Genomic DNA, 17,858 nt, shown 5'->3' with positions numbered 1-17,858 from the left:
TTCTAGAGCTCTATAATCCCAGATGTCATGGAGACATTTCCTTTTTGGGAAGCCATTAATCACTTCAGCTGTTCTAAGTATTCAAACTATTAAATTTCAAAAGCTGATTCCATGCTAAAGAAGGAAACAAAAACATATCATGAGAGGGAGTTAAAGATGAATGAAATAATAAGCTTTTGTACCATAATATCCTTTGTCGGTGGTGGTGGAGGGAGGGTAGAGATAGAGAGACAGAGACTGAGACAGAAACAGAGACAGACAGAAAAAAGACAGTCATGGAGGAGGAGAAGAAGAAAAGAAAGAAAGAAAAACAAGAAGAAGAAGAAGGAGGAGGAGGAGGAGAAATAAGAAACAAGAGAAAGAGAAAATAGTTGAAGATATATGTTAAAATGTATCTCTCAAGGACAATAAGAATGATAAAAAGCTCCTGAGAACTTTTAAGAGGTCTAGAACTTAATTGGCAAAGCAAAAAAAGAAAAAAAGGCACATGGTAGCATTATTTAGACAAGATGTAAGAAATCTACTTTTGCCTTAGTTGTTTGGATACTTTAAATGAAAATTCTTTTGTAAACAGAGTTGGATGGGCTCAAGCCATTTGATATAGCCTATATCTGGCCAAGAATTGCCCCTGTAAATGTCCAGTGTTGGCTTGAAGACTTCATGTAGAAGAGATTCCTCCATCTCCAAAGGAAACCTACTCACTTTTTGATAATACCCTTGGGAAGTTTTTCCTTACATTGAGTGGAAATTTCCACCCATTGCTCCAAGTTCTGTGTTATGGAAATAAAGAACAAGTGTAACCCCCTTTTCTATATGACACCTTCAAATACTGGAAAACCCACTACCATGACCCCCTTAAGTTTAGCCTAGAAGGGAGAAGACATCTCCAGGTTATCAGTGACCTTGAATTACTTCCATATAAAACTTCACTTTGCCACTGGAGGCATGACACTGAGCTACCTTTTCTTTGTATCTCTTTGCCCCAGTTTTCTTTTTCCTTTTAGAGATTCAGATAAAAACGAATTGCCCTTCCAGAAAAGGCTTGATAGAAACCTTATTCTGTATATTTCAAGGAATAAAAAAACCTCAGTTTTGTTCTTTGTCTTCAGATCATGACAAGAAAAACAAAAACAATGTCCCCACCAGAGACTGACCAAAGTGATTTATTGATAGTTAGATTCCTTCAAGGGTACACATTTACCCATGGTGCATAGCATGGAAAGAAAGATAACTTAGACTTGAGACCTGTAGAAACTGTCAGATTGTTTGCTTCTGCAAACATTTGACTTGTGCAGTAGAAATGTAACTTGAGGATTCAAAGGAAACTCAAAAGGTACATAAAAAAATTGGGGAGGCCTTCAGTATAGTCCAAATTCCTTTGTTTTTCCTGCCTTGTTGGTCAACTGATCTGGAGAATTGAATGTGAATGTTCCTGAAGTTCATGACTTAGTTTCCAGTCAGTCTTCACAGAGATCTTTATTCTGTTAAGAAGAGGAAAAAAATAGAGTTATATTTGTATTGCTTTTTTTTCTATCACAGGGAAAAAAAAGCAAAAATTGGTTGACTTTCTTGAAAATAGGGGAGAAAGTAATTTGTTTTTAAAAATCAACAAATGCTTACTATGTGCTAGGCACTGGAGATTGCTGGGGATTCTGGGAAAGTAAAAAACAAATCCTGCCCTCGAGGAACTTCTACAGTTATCCCTTACACAGTGTGATTTTTCCCATTGCCATTTTGGTATATCATGGGGAATAAGAAATTAAATGGGAATTTTGGGGGAGTTTTGCAAATGACACAGAAAAAGTTCAGAAACTCAGAAATGCACAAAATATGTATATAGACTTGTAAAATATTAACCTAAATTTTACAATAAGGTACTATAAACACCCCTTAAAATAAAAAGAAAAAATTCAGACTTCTCTGGTATACAAAGGGAGGGCCAAAAATTTTACATGGATTTTCTAGAACTTGGGGACACCATGCTCCTAATCGCTGTGATGTGGAAGGGATAATTATATTGTAATGAATGAAACATAGGTAATTATGTGACTTCGGGAGGATAACAGGAATGTACCTTAGACATGGTAACAGGGACTTTTTGGTTATAAAATTAGTGCTTCTTGGAAGTTCATAATCTTGGGCTGTGATTCCACCTTGTACATTACAGACACGAGTAGCTATTAGGGCACTGATAGGTCTTCATAATGGTTTTGATTTTCATCCAGGCCTATGATTTAGTTATTTAATTTAATTCCTAGTGCTGAAATTCCTTCTACCAATACAGATCCCTAATTCATCTGCAACTTGTAATCTTAAAATTGCCAATGGGCTCTGAGGGAGGTTGAGTGACTGTTCAACCATCATACAGCTAGTATGTATCAGATAAAAGACTTGATTCCAAGTCTTTATGTATATAAGTCCTGCAATATCCATTAGGCTATGCTGCCCCTCATTTTTTTTTCTTTTGAATAATCCATTGAATTCTGATAAGCTTATTTAGGGCATGTAACTCTTAATATTAGGATATAACCATAACTTTTTATGGAGGCTTCTTTATTAATTAGCATATGTTAATTCCCTTTAATCTGAAACCTTGTTCCTCCAATTCCCTTTTCCTGGAATGTTATCCTTACTCATCTCCCTGCTTAAATCTTACCTATCTGTCAAGACTGAGCTCAAATGCCACCTTCCCCTCCATTCCAAACAGAGACAGTGTCTTTTCCTCTCTGCATGTGAAAATTGCCCCTTTGTACCACTCACCTAACGCTCCCATTCTCTCCTGTGGCATCATTATTTGCCTTTTTATCTTATTTCTCCTGCTCTAACATAGCCTATAGACCTCAAGGATAGTAGTGCCTTGGGTGTCTTTGTATTATCAACTTAAATGCCTTGGCTGGCCTAGAGAAGGCTCTTAATAAAATGCTTGTTAAATTCAATAAGAAACAAAAAGGTACTGGATACTGAGAAGTACTTAGCGTTTAAAAAGCTTCCAATCTTGTCCTTTACCTACCATCCTTCATAAAGGGGAGGAAAGCACTACTGATCTATCAACAATAAGATAAGCTTTTATGCACTTAGCCTGTATTATTTTGGATGCTAGTTATTTGTGTATGTAACACTTCTCTCCCTACCCCAAGCCCCAACCCTTTATAAGAGCCTCAAGGGAAGGAACAGGGCACTATATATATAGTACATATACACACATATCAACCAGGGTCTTTCGTACATTTGTCTCTAGACTGGATGTACTTTGTGTATATAGATATGGACATATCAACCAGTGTCTTTCATATATTTGTTTCTAGACTTTGTGTACACACACACACACACACACACCCATATATGATTAATGTTTTAGGGTTTGCTTGATTTTTTAAATAGTTGTCATGTATTTAAGCTGGTATGCCTGATGACCAATTAGATATCTTATTTTTGGCAAGGAGGAGAAAGCCTTTGGTCAGTGTGGGCACAGTTTGGGGCTACAACCAAATTATCTGAACTACTTCAGTATGGAATCCATGATTTTTGTGGCACTGTGCTCTAAATAAAGACATTAGCCAACACAAGCTTCATTTTGTAAGGTGAAAACTAAGGAATGTAAAGGAAAGAAAAAATAATATATTTTTAGGGAGACACAAATTCAAACTCTAGTTCAAAATATAATTGTATCAAATAGCCAGTATTTTTGGGTAGTGGCTCTTAATTGGAACCAACTTAATAATATCTGTAGGAGACACAATCCTCAAACAAAGGACAAAGTCAAATAAATCATGCAGATTAAAGGCATGCTATTTTACCTTGAGAGTTCCATTTATATGGACATGATGTGTTTGACAAAGGCTGTGGAATAATACAAATATAGTGTTAAAGAATTACTAAAGTTTTGTAAAAGGTTCATACACAATCAGCTAAATTCTAATTACTTTCTGCTATGAGACTAGGAAGTTCAGCGGTTTGGTATTTGTTACCATTAGTCAGACTCAATTTCCCAAGTTGGCCTTATTTTTATGTTAACAGACAGTTACCAAGCTTACTATCCTTAGAATACAAGCCTTGGTGAATCTTAGACATATACATGTATTTAAAATATATGTTATGTTTTAATCCAGGCACATTTCAGAAAGTTATAGAGTTTCAAAAAATATATTTATAGAAAGGTTGTTAATACCAAAATGAACAGCTGGCATCTGATAATGGGATTTGAATTTCTGTTGTATGGCTTAGCATAAAGAAATGACAAGACACCTGGAGTATGCCTAAGAAAGCCTGATAAGAATATAATTGCCTTATGCCTTGCAAATCTAATCAAAAGGGCTTTAAATTGAAAAGCCGAGGAGGCTGGGGGAAGGAGAAAACTACCTGTGTGCATGCACCAAACAGATATGGTGGTGAAGAGTAGATGGAATGTAGCAAGAAAAGCAGCTGAGCTACTCAGATTTTTTACAGGAGATGAAAATAAAGAGGAGGAGCTAGTAGTTGTAACATACATAGCTTTGAATGTCTATACATAAAAAGGAAACATAAAGGCAACAAATGAGGTAAAGTGAGAGGCAGCTAGTGGATAAAGTGTTGGGCTTTGTGTCTTCCTGAGTTCAAATCTAACCTCAGACACTTACTAGCTGTGTGACCCTGGGCAAGTTACTGAACCTGTTTGCCTCAGTTTCCTTATCTGTAAAATGACAAACTGCTTCTAGTATGTTTGCCAAGAAAACCTCAAATGAATCACAGATTGAGCCCAGGACTGAAATGACTGAACAGGAACAATAACAAGACGAAGTGAATTAGAATGCAAATTTGATCTCTCAAGGCTGTCACAGCCTTGGTGAGAGAAGACTCATGATCAGAATATGGTTCTGGAGGGGTAAATCGTATTCACATGATCTGACAAGCTATTGGGAAGGGGTGGGAAATAAAATGGCATTATATATTAAGAAGATATGCTTTTATGAGAAAATAAAATAATGAACTTGGGGAAGAAAAGCACAGTATCAGCATTTCGAGAAATGATTTTGCCATCAGAATGTACTATGGACTGGTACTTCTACAAAAAGAAGAAATAGATGAGGAGTTCAGGAAATATCATAAGCCTGAAAAAGAGTCATGACATAGGAAGGACAGGGAACATAGATTATCTGGATATCTGCTCGAGCTCTGTCAGAGAAGCAGAGTAGCTAATAATTTCTTGACTTGCATTAAAAGTAATTTCATCCTTCCAAAAGATAAAGGAAACAAGAAGGAGAAATTCAATCCTGGGTCTGATTCTCACTAAAGAGGAAAAAAATTAGTTGCCTAGGTGAGAACAAGGTAACCTGACTGGGGGCAGGAAGTAACCATTCGATGCCCAGAATTTGTGCTAGAGGAGCGGAAATCCAGCTGTAGTTTGACATGCCCTGTAGGTTTTGGGAGGACAGATTTTAAGTGATTCAGTGGAAGGAATTGTATGATCCAAATGCTTTAAAATTATATGGGGGGAAGTCAGCCTGAGAGGGATGTGAAATTTTTCTGCATAAAATTAAGAGGAAACGAAGACAGAACAATTCCATTGAGGAAGAAAACTAGGAGTTGTCAAGAAGACTGGTGTGAATGTACAAAAACTGACCAACTGACTCAGATTACATATATGTAGATATGCACATGTGTAGGTATATACAGACAGAAGATGGAGACAGGGGCAGGTAACAGGATGAATAATAAGAGTGTGGAGTAGATCTGTAAGAAAAGCTTAAGAAGTGATAAAGCTTAGGATGAGCAGAGACCAACAGGAAAAGCTACGTTATTTGGCTTTTTTTTCCAAGCTATATTTAGAAGAGAAAGCTAAAATAAAGGCTTCTGGTCACTAATGTGTGTGTGTGTGTGTGTGTGTGTGTGTGTGTGAGAGAGAGAGAGAGAGAGAGAGAGAGAGAGAGAGAGAGAGACACACACACACACACACACAGAGACAGAGAGACAGAGAGAGAGAGAGAGACAGAGACAGAGAGAAACAGAGAGAGAGAGAGAGAGAGACAGAGAGAGAGAGAACTTAATTCTTATTTCACTTCCGTTTTCTCTGCCAAGGAGAATGACCTCTGAACTAGAAAGAACAGAGCAAATGGCCACACAAATGGCTAATGAGGAATGGATACCCAAGACAAAGGGATAATCAGAGAACACTTCGCCCCTTCACGTCTCTTGACCCAGCCAAACTAACCTCTAGTTCCGTACTCTCCCAATCTCTTTTCCATGTAGCTGTCAAATCAACATGCCTAATCAGTGGTCTGACCTTGTCACCCCCACTGCTCAAAAAGTTCTAATGGCCTCTTCTTGTCTCTAGGATGAAATGTGACCTCTTCTGCTTGACTTTTACAGACCTTTAAAATTTGATTCCAGCCTTCCTTCTCAGGTTTATTACACGTGATTTTCCTTCACACTATGTTTCAACCAAATTAGGCTACTTGTCCCTAGGACGTGACATTCCACTCTCCTCCTCTGGACCTTGGCACAGATGAAGAGATGACTGGGATGCATTCCCTTTGAACCTCTGCCTCTTTCAGATTCAGCTAAGTGCCACCTTCTATGAGGCCTTACAGAGGCCTTATTCTCTCCTTGGGAAATTACTTTGTTATTACTTGTCTGTGTATATTGCCTCAAATAGAATGTAAACTCCTTGAGATCAGGGGCTGTTAAATTTTGTCCTTGATACTCCATTGGTAGGTAATAGGTACTTTGACATGTTGAACAAGTAATCAGGTTACACCCTTTGTTAATTAAAATACTAATGATGGAGATCACTGAACAACAGTCAGTAATATCTGGAAGACTGTAGAAAACAGTGTAGGTACTGCGGTATTGGTCAAGGGTAAATGTCCAAATTTTCAAAAAAATAATAGAAAGACAAAGAAAAGAATCTGCAAACTATAGGCCAGGAGCTAGAGTTTAATAATGGAGTCTAGAATTTTTCTAGGAATTAAGAGATGCTTAGTTAACCTCTAGAAAAGGAAAGGCCCCCATAAAGAGCCAGCTTAACTTCATCAAGGACAAACGAATCCAGGTCAAACTTATTTGCCTTTTATGACAGAGTTACTAAACTGCTAGATTAGAAGACTACTGCAGATACAATCTTCCAAGGTTCAGGCAATTCATAAACACTGCTTTCCTGCCGTTCTTGTGGAAAATATGGAGAGATGGGGGCTAGGTGATAATACAATTAGATTTGTAAATGGTTGAATGGTCTGACTCAAAGAATAGTCATTAATGTTTCTTGGCAAAAGGACTCTGTGTGGTTCAACATTTTTATAATGACTTGGATAAAGGCAACAATGGCAGACTCATCCAATTTGCAAATGACACAATTCTGTGAGAGATCAATAACACACTGGAGGGGAGAGTCAAGATCCAAAAAAATTTGGCAGACTAGAAAATGGTGTTGAATCTATTCAGATGAAATTTAATGGGGATAAATGTAATGGGCTTACACCTGGGCTCTGGAAAAAAAACTCAACTTCACATGTACTAGATTGGGAATTAGACAGCAGTTTGTCTGAAAAAAAGATCTGGGGGGTGGTTTATTGGCTTCCAGGCTTAATATGACTTAACAGTGTCTTATGGAGGCCAAAAAATGTAATGAAATTAGTAATAATCTCAGTCTACTCTTCTACTAGTAAAATCACTTCTGGAGTACTATAGTCTGTCCTGGACATGATTTTTCAAGAATAACATTGATAAATGAATGAGAGAACATCCAAAGAAGTGCCATCAGAATGGTGAAAGATCCTTTGTTCTGGGCCAAAATAGGAATGGTTAAAGGAACAGAGGATATTGATCCTGGAGAGGAGAAGAGAAGAGACAATAACTGTCTACAAATACAGGAAAGATTATACTCGTTCCATTTTGTTCCTGAAGGCAGCACTAGTAGCAACAGCAGAAGTTGTTGAAAGACAAATCTAAGTTTGATGTAAAGAAAAAACCCCTTCCTAGCAATTACAAACTAGCCCAAAGTGGGATGGGATGCTGTTGGTAAGTAGTGAGTGTCCCCCCAAAGTCTGAATGACTGCTTTTGGAATGTGTTGTAGTGAGGATTTTTTGGGTGTTGCAACAGATGATCATCAAGATGTCATCCAATTCTGAAATGGGTATTAGGTTATATTCAGCTAAAGCTGAAGCTGCTTCAATAAGCTTCTGGAGTAGTTAGCAGGAATACTTGCTAAGTTGTGTCTGACTCTTTGTTACCCCATTTGGGGTTTTCTTGGGAGAATACTGGAGCAATTTGTTATTTCCTTTTCCAGCTCATTATTTTTTTTCTTTTTGGAGGGGGGAAGGCAGGGCAATTAAGGTTAAGTGACTTGCCCAAGGTCACACGACCGGTGAGTTTTAAGTGCCTGAGGCCGGATTTGAACTCAAGTCCTCCTGACTCCAGGGCCAGTGCTCTATTCATTACACCACCTAGCCACCCTCTCCAATTCATTTGGCAGATGAGGAAACTTGAGTCCAACCTGAATAAGTGACTTGCTCAAGGTCACACAGCTGGTAAATGCTGAGGCTGGATTTGAACTCATGACAATGAGTCTTCTTGATTCCAAGCACAGTGCTCTATCCACTGCTCTGCGCAGCTGTCCCTAATAGGAAGATACTTTGCCATTTTAAGGAAACTTTATTTTTTTTAAACCCAGAGTGCAAATTTTCAAATAGTATTTTCTTTTGGTATGTACTGGTGAAGATCTTACCTGATAATTGTATCTACCTAAGTCTTTTATAGTCAACCTTCATATGACTGTGGAGTGTCATGAATTTATTTGGATGCTCTTTTCAACCATGTGACTCGAACCCATTGGAAACAATGTCTGCCCAGTCTATGTGACTGTTGCCTATGTGTTTGCCACACAGAGGGGGAGGGAGGGGAGGACCTTCACCTAATGTGCTGGAAGCTTTTTTTTTTTTTAAGTTGTTTTCCTTTGACCTCTCAATGTCTCTTGAAAGTAATAAACTATACAATTTGTTATTATATAATAAATTACAAATCAAGTACATGGGGGGAAGAAACCCTAGGGAAATAGTTATTTTCCATTCCAAGGACATAGCTAGACCCATCATGAAGAAAGAGATGATAGAGACATTTTTAATCTCTGTTTACCCTCAATTGCCTCATCTATAAAATGGCACCTATCTCCCAGGATTGTTGTGAGGATCAGATCAGATACTTATTAAAGGTTTTGCAAACCTTAAAGTGCTATCTACGAAATGATAGCTATTATCATCATTGTTATTATTATTATTTAAAGCAATTGGGGTTAAGTAACTTGCTCAAGGTTACACGGCCAGGTGTTTCTGGGTGGGTGCTAAGTGTCTGAGCCCGGATTTGATCCCAGGTCATCCTGACTCTGGGGCCGGTGCTCTTACTCACTGTGCTACCTGGCCACCCCATCATCATTGTTATTATTATGCCAACAAAAAGAGCTTTCCAAAATCTACCTTCATAATTGATGCAGCCATTGGAGTCTTCTTGACCTGCCATCAGTGCTTCCACCTCCTCTTCCTTCATCTTTTCACCTGGAAGAGAAAAAAAGCTGAAGCTGTTTAGAAAAAAGGGTAGAAAGCACTCTTGACCTGCTTTTCTAATTTCACTCAGTAACACTAATTTGAGAGGTAATGTGAGTGGCTTAGTGGATAAAGGGCTGCTCTAGGAGTTAGGGAGATCTAGGTTCAAGTCCTGCCTCTGACAAATTTGTTTATGTGACTGTGGGCAAGTCTTTTAACCCTCAGAGTGCCAGACAATTCCCTAAATTACTGAGGACTATTTAATAAAGATCAGTGAAAGGATTTTCCACACTGAGATTTCTCTGACACTAATGAAATTACTTATCTAGAACCTTCATGCCACTACCCTTCCCCATTCTATTTTTTAGGGGCAAGGAAACATAAATATTTTTGAATATTTGAATAAATAGCATAATGCATATATGTTCTTATGATTTAAGATGATTAAAATTCTATTCTTCTGACTTATCCTTTACTCATTTCAGGGTGATCTCTTTTTTTTTAAGCAATTGGGGTTAAGTAACTTGCTCAAGGTTACACAGGCAGGTGTTTTTATCTGAGCCTGGATTCGATTCCCAGGTCATCCCGACACTGGGGTTGGTGCTCTTACTCTCTGAGCCACCTGGCCACCCCTGGGATGATCTCTTAGGAATAGATTCTTTTAACGAAGTTAAAATTTAAAAATAAATTTTAAGACCGATTGGTCAAACTTAGTGGCTTTTCTCCCCTGTTGCCATTTATCATTTGTAGTTTGGAAGATTTCCCTTCCAGCATCGATCAAGTCTCCCTTAATCAATTTCCTCTTTCTTCTTCATGGCTAGCCTTTATGATGACTTCAGGAAATCAGGGGTACTTACCCAGGGTAGCTAGGACATGGCGAAGTTCAGCACCCATGACTGTGCCGTTGCCCTCCTTGTCAAAGACACGCAGCCCCTCAACAAAATCTTCATAACTTCCCTGGTCCTTGTTGTTGGAAATGGCCTGCATCATGGGCAGGAACTGCTCAAACTCAATTTTTTTGGCATTCATCTCTGAAAGAAATGTCACCATTTTGAGATTTATGAACCCTCCCGGTCTATCAGCTCGTCAGCTTAATATGGGTTTCTATTATGCTATCCATAATAGCAGCTCAAGTCTGTAGATAACGGACCTGAAGCCTCCTGTCTCCCAACACTATTTATTTCTTCTACATTTAAGATGATAAACTTTTAAATAGGAGAGTATTTTTAGATGGGGAAGCAATATAAAAGTCTGCTGAGATGCTACTGACACACAATACTTCAAAAACAAGATTGGAACAGACTGAATTTGTAATGGATCTTTTAAAAAATGATGTTGTCTGTTAATCCCTACTATGTGCCAGCTTGCTGTGCTAAATGCTTTCTTTTTAAAGGTATGGAAGGAAAAAGTACAGAAGGATGGTGCCAGGAGATTGAGAGGCAGTGTGGTGCTGTGGGAGGAAGATGGTGGGTCTGAGTTCAAATTCTAGTTCTGCACCTACCACCTTTAGGAAATCACTACCTCTCTCGCTTCTGTTTCTCACCTATAAATGAGAGGGTTGAATTAGGTGACCTCTAAGGTTCTTTCTAGCTTTAAATATAAATGTAATATAAGTAAATCTGATCTTAATTCTTGAAGTCCAAAACCCTGTAGATAAGATAGCTTTCTTTGGAATATTTTAGTAATCTATGATCCCCACCAGACTTTGGGTACCCACCCGATGATATCAAAATATTAAAATGGTATAGTCATTTATATACAGAGGAAGGAAATTATCTCTACATATAAACTACATTTTCCCTCCTCCAGAGGGCTCTCATAGGATAGAAATTAAATTGGAGAGCAAAGATTAAAACAGATTGAATTTTGAATGCTGAAGAAATGAACTACATTAATCTAATCACTCGATGGTCAAAGATGGATGTTCAATTAGAAAAAAGGCATTTAAAAAATAAGATTTTACCCACTGCTCTCTCACCTTATCTCATGCTTTTGATACTTTTACCATGATTAACTTGATAAAATTCAACCTGGGGATGTAGGGGATAGGAAGAGAGAAAAAGTCTAAACATAATTCTAATGGTGATTTAGTAGCTACCATTTATAATAATGGCTAGTATTTATGTAACACTTAAAGGTTTGTAAAGTACTTTATTGGGGCAGCTAAGTGGTCCAGTGGATAGAGTACAGGGCCTGGAATCATGAAGATTCATTTCCTGAGTTCAAATCTGGCCTCAAACACTTCCTAGTGTATGACCCTGGGCAGGTCATTCAACCCTATTTGCCTCAGTTTCTATAAAAGTGAGCTGCAGAAGAAAATGGCAAAGCACTCCAGTATTTTTGCCAAGAGAAGCCCAAATGGGGTCATGAAGAGTCAGAAACAACTGATAAATGACTGAACAATGACAAAATTCTTAATAAAAGTTAGTGTTTATATAATATTTTGTAAAGTGCTTTATACTTGAGTAATTTGCCATCTCCTTCTCTAGTTCATTTTATATAAGAGGAAACTGAAGTGTACCTAGCTGCCTTAAATGACTACTCTGTACTAATGGCTAAATATTACTTTAAGTGACTGATTTCTTAATAAATGGGTTTGAATTATACAAAATATATTCCTACTGTTTTTTATGTTTCACCTTTAAAATTACAAAAATGAATCTGAATTCAGATTTCAAAGTCCTTTGGGATCTTCTACAAATGGAAGATATTGTTCTTAAATCTGACCTCCTCTATCCTCTAGTTACAGATTCTTTGGAGAATGCTAAAGAAGTGATATATATATATATATATATATATATATATTATGTTATATGTTTGCTTTTTCAAGGGGGAAGGAAGGGCAGTTGTAACTGACTTGCTCAAGGTCACACAGCTAGTTTTATGTTAAGTGTCTGAGGCCAGATTTGAACTCAGGTCCTCCTGATTCTAGGGCCAGTGCTCTATTCACTGTGCCACCTAGCTGCCCCAAAGAAGTGATATATTAAAAGTGCTATTGGATATTTAAAAAAATCTCTGCATGAGTCACCAAAACCACTGTGTTCTCATTGTTGTATTTTCCAAGAATGAGGTGGCATGGTGTTGGAGGTAGAAAGAGCTGAGCTTTGAGTTAGAATGATCTGGGTTCCAATCCTGCCTCAGGCACAAACTATCTAGATGACCATGAGCAAATAGCTTAACCTCTCAGTGTCTTAGGCCACTAAGATAGTTATAAATATTGCTGATCTGTGTTATGGCTAGGAATTTTTATGCAAATTATTCTCTACTTTTATCAAATCATAGGTCTAATAACTCCCCACATCTCTTATGACCACCTTAATAAATCAGTGGAGAAACTACAGCACAAGTAAGTCAATTATTCTCAGAGTTGAGGTCTAGGCTACGGAGCCTGACCTGGCCTGATCTCAATTTCTAGGAGACGTTGCTTTCATTACCTACCTTCATTGCTAGGGTTTCCCAGAACTTTCTTGACCTCTGCATTGGTTGGGTTGGTACCCAGAGCACGCAGGACATCACCAACTTGGCTTAATGTGATCTTGCTCTCGCCAGTCCTGTCAAAGAGGAGGAAAGCCTCCTTGAAGTCTGTAGGAAGAGAGAAGGTAGGTTATCCAGGGATTCCTTCCTACCACAGATCTATCCGTTAACAATGACCTATATATGTTTCTGGTCAGGGCTACTCTAGACTGACAGTTTTAATCTTTAAAAAAATTCCAGGTCTTTTTCTTAGATATATTTTTCTCCAAGTAACAAATATCATCACTGTCTTCATTATATTCCCACTTGCCTTGTCATTGCCTCTGGAGATTACATCGTTGCTTTTTCAACATTTTTTTAATAAATTGTCTTTATCTATTTCAGCAAAAGGCAACCCAAGCCATATTTATTCCCTCTGCTACTTTGATGAACAGTTATGAGTTGGTGTCCCCTAAAAAGCAATGCACTCCTCTTCTGGTTCTGCCATTTACAAGCTGTGAGACTAAAAACAAATCCTTTCACTGAGTGTCAGTTTCTACATCTGTAAAATGGATGTAATAAAGGCATAGTAGTATTTAATCGTCAGCCTTACAAAGTAACTCTTAGGCAAACACTTTGTTAACTGCAAAGTGCTATATAACAGTGAGCTATTATTACAGGTGACCTTAGGACTCCTGGGACTCATCTCACTATTACTAATGATTAATCTTCCTTTCTTCCTTCCTTCCTTCCTTCCTTCCTTCCTTCCTTCCTTCCTTCCTTCCTTCCTTCCTTCCTTCCTTCCTTCCTTCCTTCCTTCCTTCCTGTGGTTGACTAATTTTGGTTATATAAAAGCCAAGTAAAAATTTTCATGATAAAGCTATAGGAATTAGGGAAACTCCTTTCCTGAAGTCCAGGACTCCATCCTTTCACTGATCAAATCCTGATAGGATAATAGTTTTCCAGATAGGAAGTGATAAACTCAGGCCTATAAATTCCCAGGTCAAAGTATCGAAGCCAAAGTGATTTGGATTGCCCCAGGACGAAACGCAAACTAATTGGAAAACTAAATAGATTATTTTTCTGATAAGTTTTTTTTCCTGCATTTTATCCCTTTATCATATAACAAATGTTTACCATATTCCAGTATCAGATGTACATCTCAAGTATACTTTTGCATCATCATCATCAAAATGGCATTTATATAGCCCTACTATGTGCCAGACATTGTGCTAAGCACTTTACATATGTTATCTCATTTAATCTTCACAATAACCCTGGGAGGGTGGTGTTAGCCATTTGCTTGTGGAAACTGAGGCAAACAGGTTAAATGACTTGCCCAGGATTATATAGCTAGTGTCTGAAGCTGAATTTAAACTTAGGTCTTCCTGTCTCTAAAAATAATAATAATGATAGCTAACATTTATGTAGAACTTACTATGTGTCAAGCACTGTGCTAACCGCTTTACAAATTAATAATTTGATCCTGACAGCAACCTTGGGAGGTAGATGCTACTATTACCCCCATTTTACAGTTGAGGAAACTGAGGCAAAGAGAGATTAAGTGGCTTGCCCAGGGTCACAGAACACATAAGTGTCTGAGGTTAGGTTTGAGTTCAAGTCTTCCCGCCTACAGGCCCTGTGCTCCATGTATCATGGTGTCCCCTGCTCCTGTTCTCGGCGTTATCATTTGACTTCATATGCAACTCTGTTCATAATTTTAACTATCAATCTCTAGAGAAAGTGAGCTTGAATGTGACATTGACTAGACAAAGAAATGAGTTGTATAAGGTAAAGCCAGATCCATAATTATGTCAAGAGGCGATTGGAGTAGGTCATCACAGAAGGCACTGCTCAGAAACACGTGCTTTTTTTTGGAGGGGAGAAAAGGACAGGAAGCATTTTTTTGGGGGGCATATATGAATGTCACCCTAAAAATACATTTCTGAAGGGTGTGAATACCATCCTTTAAACTGAAATTCACCTCTGTCTGCACCAGTGTTTTAGAAAACTCCGTGGTTCTTCTAATCATTCCTTGTCAAGGTGAAAGCTCCTGGTAGGTCATTAGTTTAGGACCATTCACCGGCCAATGGCAAAGAGAGTTTTCACTCTTATAGAAATCTACAGTTTTAAAGTACATTGCATTGTACAGCATTTGTAATAAAGGACTCAACATTTCCGTGACCAATTCTAAGAGAACACACTACCAGTGCTGATAGATGATCATCTTCCTTAATGGACATATGAAATTGGAGTCTTCTGGTACTGGCTTTCGTCCTCCTTATACAGTCTGCTTAGGGGATTCACTATCACCCCAAACTGCTGATGCAGGAAGAGGGTTTTATGGACTGTAATAAGATAGCTTCAAACCTAACCCTCTGCTTTAAATGCTGAGACCAGAAACAGGCTCTCCCTGATCAGTTTCCTTCTTGGATAAAAAACAAAACAAAAAAAAAAAACTTGCTTTAATTGGAAATCTTCTTAAGCAATGCTAGTCTCTCTAAGAATCTAGGACCTCCTCAGAAGAGCCAGAATGTCTTCAGATGTTGTAAATATTGCATATTTTTTAGATACATTTTTCAGAGACTTCAGTGTTCAATCTTGATACATTAAAAACTAAATCACACAAAAGGAAATATGTATTTTTTTCACAGCATTTAAGATTTCTGGTTTGTACTTCCTGACATGAGAGAAAAAAAAAATGATCCTTTAAACAATGTCTTTCTTTTTTTTTCTCTAAATTTAAAACAAGTTTAATAGGGAGAACAAGGTAACTTTATGCACACCAAGCCAGTCCTTTTGTCTCCTAAACCAGTTTTAATTACTCCACTGCTTAGCCCTATAATGGTATGTCATAATTAGATTTCTAGTTAAGACACTGCAGAGGGCCATAGAGGAGAAAGGAGTATAGTAAGACCATGTCATGTCTTCAATTGAAGTGTTTTAAAAAAACAAATAGAAATTTTCACTGAGAGAGGAAGATAAAGGAAGTAGAATCTCCCAGTGATGGTTTTTTTTAGAGCATCTGATATGTTTTCTACATTGTTCTAAAATTCTAGTTAGCCTATATATCAGACTATTTGATATATGTCTTCCTCATGAGGCCATCAACTATGGTCATATAGTAAATTCACTTGTAACTTTTCTAGGGATGTTCCTTACTCTGTTAGAATTGACAAAAACATCAAGATTTTTCAGACACAGATTTGGGGTTAATAGCTGAATAAGTTATTAAGTTTTAAAAATTAAGAAGTATGGCTAGTCATTCTAATTTACATACAGGGTAGGATATTATCAATCTTACAGGTGTCTCCCTTTAAGTTTATTGGGTTTCTAAGATAACAATGTCATTATCATAGGTCCATGAAAATATTAAAATGACCAAAAACAAGCCCTGTCAAAGAATAGTATATCCTTTTATAAGCAGGAGTATACCAGGATAATTAGTATTCCTGTTGGACAAAATCCTTTAAGAAAAGAAAAAAAAAGATATACATTTCTAGAGAAAAGCAAGAAATGGATCTGTTGAATCAAAAAAAGAAGACCTTAGAGAACTGTTATTCTCGTTGTTCTGAAAGAATCAAGAATTGTATGTCTGGACCACAATGAACACTTTCCTAATGTTCATCAAAATGAATCTTGAATGTTTTAGCCAATCTCTGTTTATATGACGGACATGGCCATTACTTTAACATCAAGCATGGAATGATAGAAAGTATGCTGACTTTCTACATAAACAAACAATATAACTTGACTCCTTTTCTTTCAAAACCCAGACATGGAAGTGATTATTACAAAATGAAAAGGGAAGTAGTAATAAGGCACTGGCTCCACTTCTCTGAGTAATTTAGGCAGTCAAACTGAATAAACTAGATCCCCTAAAATTTCTTTTGGGGTCTTGGATGATCAAGCTAATTAGCCGAGTGGTTAATTATTTACTCAACCAAATAATTTATTTGCTGTTTTGGTTGAGTAGATACTATAGACAACTGGCTTTAATTTATAAAAACAAATCAATACATGAGGTATCACCACCAGTTGAGCACATTTCCCTTTTGTCCACCTAAAGACCTTTTGACTGCTTCTCACAAGTGTACTCACTCTTGTTAAATGTTTATATTTAGAGAAGACTTCAGCTCAGTCTACCTATTATGGTAGGCGAGGCTAAGGCGGATAATTAGGGAGAGATTAGCTCTTCCTGAGAGTCAGTTTTTCCACCGGCCTTTTTGAGGAGGGCATCCATAGTAACAACAATCTGATTTAACTTACCATCCTGCTGCTCTTTGGAAAACTCGATCTGTTAGAAAGATATTAACCACAAAGAACTGTTTAACCAAACAGGTTCCTGATATTTGTGTATCATTGATTCCATGAGTCTATCTTTAGAGTAGGCTCCCAAAGGAGCCCACTCTTTGGATTTCCCATGTAGCAGAGATATTAATAGGAAGAGCATAAAGCAAAATGCCTTTAAGGTTAGTGAAAAACTAGGATTTGGGAGGTGAGACATTATCATTTCACTTGAGTGCTAGAGAAACTGGGGTTTTGTTGCACTTACCAGCAATCTGGTCAGCACTGAAGGACTGCAGTGAAGAGAGGAAGAAAAAAAGATACAGCTAATAACTGTTGAAAATGCATTGACAGAATCAAGAATGTTCTCCTAAATACAGGAGGTTGTGAATGGAGTCTACATTGAGGCTTGGCCTGAGAAGTACTACCTTAGGGCTGGGAGTAGGAGGTAGCCTTTAAATCTAGGAATTTTAAGACTGTACAAAATAGATAACTGAGGGGAAAAGGCACCTGGAACTCAAACAGTGAATCTATGCTTAATCATATGCTGAAATAAATGCTCCCTAGAATAACAAAGTGTTTCAGAGCTTAGTTAAGGTTTTGCCCTA

General features: G+C 37.6%; 1 protein-coding gene across 4 annotated transcripts in view; it reads right to left on the bottom strand.

The window, feature by feature from the left end:
* Positions 1-1,147: 1,147 nt before the first annotated feature.
* MYL1 (myosin light chain 1) overlaps positions 1,148-17,858 on the bottom strand; it is a 32,686-nt gene continuing 15,975 nt past the window's right edge. For 2 of the 4 annotated variants that reach the window (XM_069075226.1, XM_069075224.1), the window contains exons 2-7: positions 17,519-17,543; positions 12,949-13,092; positions 10,368-10,541; positions 9,445-9,522; positions 3,798-3,840; positions 1,148-1,481 (exon numbers count right to left, since the gene is read on the bottom strand). In XM_069075226.1, coding sequence (XP_068931327.1) covers positions 3,812-3,840; positions 9,445-9,522; positions 10,368-10,541; positions 12,949-13,092; positions 17,519-17,543 — 450 coding nt within the window. In that variant the 3' untranslated portion in view covers positions 1,148-1,481; positions 3,798-3,811. Of the gene's footprint in view, positions 1,482-3,797; positions 3,841-9,444; positions 9,523-10,367; positions 10,542-12,948; positions 13,093-17,232; positions 17,261-17,518; positions 17,577-17,858 lie in introns of all 4 variants that reach the window. The other 2 variants (XM_069075223.1, XM_069075225.1) reach the window with 2 other exon arrangements.

Source organism: Petaurus breviceps, unplaced genomic scaffold (genome assembly GCF_028583685.1).
Source record: "Petaurus breviceps papuanus isolate PSGF00001 unplaced genomic scaffold, PetGlider_PUasm1.0 90903, whole genome shotgun sequence".
NCBI lineage: Eukaryota > Metazoa > Chordata > Mammalia > Diprotodontia > Petauridae > Petaurus > Petaurus breviceps.
The sequence above is the reverse complement of the archived record's forward strand: the minus strand, read 5'-3'. Positions and strand labels throughout refer to the sequence as shown.